Source organism: Macrosteles quadrilineatus, unplaced genomic scaffold (genome assembly GCF_028750875.1).
Source record: "Macrosteles quadrilineatus isolate MER2022 unplaced genomic scaffold, UCM_ALF_1.0 Scaffold_2__2_contigs__length_208266976, whole genome shotgun sequence".
Taxonomy (NCBI): Eukaryota; Metazoa; Arthropoda; class Insecta; order Hemiptera; family Cicadellidae; genus Macrosteles; species Macrosteles quadrilineatus.
The window spans coordinates 169,405,015-169,410,681 of NW_026542595.1; the positions used below are offsets into that span (position 1 = coordinate 169,405,015).

The 5,667-nt window shown below is 40.9% G+C and overlaps 1 protein-coding gene across 1 annotated transcript; it reads left to right on the top strand.

Moving 5' to 3' along the window:
• The first annotated feature begins 844 nt into the window (after positions 1 to 844).
• Positions 845 to 3,485, top strand: LOC128985128 (mucin-2-like). Its single transcript, XM_054404510.1, has 2 exons — positions 845 to 1,593; positions 1,700 to 3,485. Exons 1-2 carry the CDS (start codon positions 845 to 847, stop codon positions 3,483 to 3,485), a joined length of 2,535 nt encoding a protein of 844 aa, XP_054260485.1.
• The last annotated feature ends 2,182 nt before the right edge of the window (positions 3,486 to 5,667 follow it).

A 5,667-nucleotide genomic window follows, 5' to 3' on the forward strand; every position in this document is an offset into this window, starting at 1 on the left:
TATGCTTGTGCATTTCTAAATACTGTATTAGTAAAAAATCGCTGCATACAGTTGCAAGTTAATATTCGAATCAATATTCTTACATCATTTTGATATGTTTTAATGTAGAAAATTATAAAAAAAATAGTTAGGGCAAAATAAAAGTTGTACGATTTATTTGTTCGTGCAAAAAGTTCTTCATCCAAATTTAAAAATAATTCTGATTCGAAGAATTCGAGTTTTATGACGAACTCGTTATCATATGAGCTTGGATAATATCAGTGTTGTGTAGATTCAACGCAAGTTTAAAATGTATAAAAAAGTATTTGTATGGTTGTAAATGTTCAGTATGATTTGGCTCGCAGGATACGCTTCCCTAGGTCTGGGGGCAACATCGGTCAGTATCTGTTTCTGCTGACTTATTTATCCACATCCGCTATGGTGTAGCTTCTGTGGAGTATGTAAATAAAGAACATAACCTATGACCGTACAAGTTGTATGACCTACAAACAGAACAGATTTAATTGTTAGTTTTGATGTCATCAGAGAGCGAAAAACTATCCGGTCAAATTAACATTACAATTTAAATGTGTATTTTAATAGACCAAATATATATTATTTTTATCTACTAAAACCATATCTCTTGATTCTTGAGTAAAAATCATATATTTTGTTAAAACACAATCAGGCAAATGGAAATTTTTTAAATCTGCTCGGTTTTCTGTGGTGGACGTATTTCTTAATATTTTTATGTTTACAAGAAACACTCTTTAACTTGTATTTCAGTCCAGTATAAAGCCACTAGATTAAACAGAATTCGTTTAGAAGTTATTAAGTGCATATGAATCGCTTAAAAAGTAAAATAATGATTGAAAATAAATATAAGCGAAATCAAGAACATGCATGTATTTTCTACATTCCATTCTTATTCTTCAAAACCGCGCCATCACTTCCCCCATCCTCCTCCTTCAGGCATCATCCCTCTCGTCCTCGCATCTCCTTCAACACCTCGCCATCACTTCCCTCATACACCTTCTTCAGGCATCATCCCTCTAGTCCTCGCATCTCCTTCAACACCTCGCCATCACTTCCCTCATTCACCTTCTTCAGGCATCATCCCTCTCGTGCTCGCATCTCCTTCAACACCTCGCCATCACTTCCCTCATTCACCTTCTTCAGGCATCATCCCTCTCGTGCTCGCATCTCCTTCAACACCTCGCCATCACTTCCCTCATTCACCTTCTTCAGGCATCATCCCTCTTGTCCTCGCATCTCTTTCAACACCTCGCCATCACTTCCCTCATACACCTTCTTCAGGCATCATCCCTCTAGTCCTCGCATCTCCTTCAACACCTCGCCATCACTTCCCTCATTCACCTTCTTCAGGCATCATCCCTCTTGTCCTCGCATCTCTTTCAACACCTCGCCATCACTTCCCTCATACACCTTCATCCCTCTAGTCCTCGCATCTCCTTCAACACCTCGCTATCACTTCCCTCATACACCTTCTTCAGACATCATCCCTCTCGTCCTCGCATCTCCTTCAACACCTTTCCATCACTTCCCCCATCCACCTTCTTCAGACATCATCCGTCTCATCCTCGCATCTCCTTCGTGACCTTCCATCACTTCCCTCATACACCTTCTTCAAACATCATCCCTCTCGTCCTCGCATCTCCTTCAACACCTTTCCATCACTTCCCCCATCCACCTTCTTCAGACATCATCCGTCTCATCCTCGCATCTCCTTCGACACCTCGCCATCACTTCCCTCATACACCTTCTTCAGACATCATCCCTCTCGTCCTCGCATCTCCTTCAACACCTCGCCATCACTTCCCTCATACACCTTCTTCAGACATCATCCCTCTAGTCCTCGCATCTCCTTCAACACCTCGCCATCACTTCTCTCATTCACCTTCTTCAGGCATCATCCCTCTCGTGCTTGCATCTCCTTCAACACCTCGCCATCACTTCCCTCATTCACCTTCTTCAGGCATCATCCCTCTCGTGCTCGCATCTCCTTCAACACCTCGCCATCACTTCCCTCATTCACCTTCTTCAGGCATCATCCCTCTTGTCCTCGCATCTCTTTCAACACCTCGCCATCACTTCCCTCATACACCTTCTTCAGGCATCATCCCTCTAGTCCTCGCATCTCCTTCAACACCTCGCCATCACTTCCCTCATTCACCTTCTTCAGGCATCATCCCTCTTGTCCTCGCATCTCTTTCAACACCTCGCCATCACTTCCCTCATACACCTTCATCCCTCTAGTCCTCGCATCTCCTTCAACACCTCGCTATCACTTCCCTCATACACCTTCTTCAGACATCATCCCTCTCGTCCTCGCATCTCCTTCAACACCTTTCCATCACTTCCCCCATCCACCTTCTTCAGACATCATCCGTCTCTTCCTCGCATCTCCTTCGACACCTCGCCATCACTTCCCTCATACACCTTCTTCAGACATCATCCCTCTCGTCCTCGCATCTCCTTCAACACCTTTCCATCACTTCCCCCATCCACCTTCTTCAGACATCATCCCTCTCGTGCTCGCATCTCCTTCAACACCTCACCATCACTTCCCTCATACACCTTCTTCAGGCATCATCCGTCTCATCCTCGCATCTCCTTCAACACCTCGGCCATCACTTCCCTCATACACCTTCTTCAGGCATCATCCCTCTCGTCCTCGCATCTCCTTCAACACCTCGGCCATCACTTCCCTCATACACCTTCTTCAGGCATCATCCCTCTCGTCCTCGCATCTCCTTCAACACCTCGGCCATCACTTCCCTCATACACCTTCTTCAGGCATCATCCCTCTCGTCCTCGCATCTCCTTCAACACCTCGGCCATCACTTCCCTCATACACCTTCTTCAGGCATCATCCCTCTCGTCCTCGCATCTCCTTCAACACCTCGGCCATCACTTCCCTCATACACCTTCTTCAGGCATCATCCCTCTCGTCCTCGCATCTCCTTCAACACCTCGGCCATCACTTCCCTCATACACCTTCTTCAGGCATCATCCCTCTCGTCCTCGCATCTCCTTCAACACCTCGGCCATCACTTCCCTCATACACCTTCTTCAGGCATCATCCCTCTCGTCCTCGCATCTCCTTCAACACCTCGGCCATCACTTCCCTCATACACCTTCTTCAGGCATCATCCCTCTCGTCCTCGCATCTCCTTCAACACCTCGCCACCACTTCCCTCATACACCTTCTTCAGGCATCATCCCTCTCGTCCTTGCATCTCTTTCAACACCTCGCCATCACTTCCCCCATCCACCTTCTTCAGGCATCATCCGTCTCATCCTCGCATCTCCTTCAACACCTTGCCATCACTTCCCCATCCGCCTCCTTCAGGCATCATCCCTCTCGTCCTAGCATCTCCTTCAACACCTTGCTATCACTTTCCCCATCCGCCTCCTTCAGATATAATCTCTCTCGTCCTTCCATCTCCCTCAACACGTCCAATTCAAACTTCTTCTGTACCTAGTTTTCTTTAAAACGTCTTTCAAATACTTCTCCTCAACTCAATCCTTGGGTAGAGAGGTCGGGGACCTTCCTTGTTCCTTTTCTCTTCCCTCTTCTACTGCTTACTGCTGTTTACTGCTTAGAGGAAGTATACCATAGCTCCAACAGTCAAAATGTTAGCAATCAGATACGGAATAAGACCTCTCACATAGCTTCCATTAAAAAATTGGCAAATAATATCAACTAGTGAACCTGTGCGGCTCAATGCCCCGCAAAAACATATGAATTTAGAAAACAAATTCATTGTGTTATATATTGACTGATTGACTCGACGTCGAAAATTAAATAGGCCTACAGTAATAATAAAACCCTAGAAGGGAAGCAGTCCAGCCATTTTCTAGCTGTATGCATATTATATTTAGTAGGCTAAATTAATAAGTGTTCAAGTTCAAGTATGTTAGCGGGTAGTTATTCTTTTTAGATTTAAAAAACACGTTTAACAAAACATTTGATCATATCAAACCAATAGGCTTATGTAGCATATTTTGAGGGTCATTAAAATGCTGCCTGAAGAAAACACTTAAAAAAAAAACACTAAAAAACAATATTTTTATCACAAAAGCACTTTCATGAATACTACAATTTTAGTCTTAAAGTTACCTTCAGGAATATTACCCTGGTCAGAATTTTCCGTAATGAATATGCTTATCCTATTAAAAGATGTAGCCTTACTTAAAACAACATATATATAGTTGCTCATGACTGAAATTGGTCTGGCTAAGAAGAGTGCTGCTCTTTAATTAAAGTGCTTGTGCTGCAAATCCCAAAGATAACAGAAATTTGCATCTTTCCATTTTAAAAGGTAAGTTTCTTTCAGACAGGCAAATTTTTATCCTCGAAATCAAAATATGTCCCTACTCACTTGTTCCAGTTATGACTTTACATTCTACTTTACATTGTTGTTAACCGTTCTGATCACATGAAGCCCTGTGCCAATAATGAGGCCCTTTCCTATTAATATCAATAAAACCACTGCCCCCTTTTATTAGTATGATCTGTGTCTTGGCAATCTACTGACCTCTACATTTAAAAACTCAGTTGGTTTTTATAGATGGGTGTCTCCGCTTTCGACTGTTTTCGAGGACCCACTCTTCTTCCCCTTGGCATACTGACAATTAATTACCTAACTTGTAAAGTTCATGTAGTAATTCATTAATACTGTTAGTTTATACAGAAAATTAGATAAAAGTTACTTGGCTTGTTGCTTTCATAACTGCAAACTCAAAATACACCCACAAGTAAAAAAGAATCAAGTTATTGGTAAAAAAAACTATGTTTGTGTAAAAACATTATTCATATGAAGTAGATGATTTGTTTGATTTCTCGATCAGCTGTTTCGTTTCTAATGAATTGAAAATGTCAAAGATTTGTGATTTTAAATACATAAATTATTATAGTAAAGTTTTCTAAATCATAGTAACTTACTCTCAACTATATTTTACTATTCCCAGCATTAAAATAAAGTAGTGAGATCCATTATGAGTAAACTTTAAGGTACTTAATCCTTGATTGAAATGTAGTATACATTAACAGTCATAATACACAGCAATTATTATGTAGTAGACTATGACTATTTTCAAGTAACAAACATATGTTTATGTAAATAAAAATATCTCCCATGTTATCCTTATGGAGAAATACGAAACTTTAAAGGGCCCCAGGGCCTCGCTGTCTAATTATTTCCCTAAAAAGAAAGTTTCCTGCACAACTTCACGTTACGCTCTTTCCAATGAGACCAAAAACATGTCAATCGGGTCAGTAGTTTCGGAGGAGTAATTGTCACAAAAAACGTGCTTGCGTATTAAATAAGTAAATAGATAAGTATAGATAATCATGATGAAGTAAATATGTGTCACAGTCAGCCAACAATTTAGTTTTGATAAAATGATCGTCGTAACTATGGTAATATTGTCTTTGGTATTATTTTTGTGAATGTTGTTATTAATTACCTTAATTTACCCACACTTGATAAGATCGACTGCTGTTTATTCAAGTCCAGATATGGAACTAATATATAAACGATTTAAAAATAAAAGGCCTAATATTAAAATTAAATATCATCCTACCACATAGTAAAAAATAACCCCTCATTTCATGGTATAATATAGATAGTCTAACATTAGAATACACGTTTTTACTAAGAA

Excerpts from the sequence above, each read along its gene's own strand:
- LOC128985128 (XM_054404510.1), top strand. The coding sequence starts at position 845 with ATGATTGAAAATAAATATAAGCGAAATCAAGAACATGCATGTATTTTC. Across the intron at positions 1,594-1,699 it reads CTCATCCTCGCATCTCCTTC|ACATCATCCGTCTCATCCTC; the intron begins GTGACCTTCCAT and ends CACCTTCTTCAG.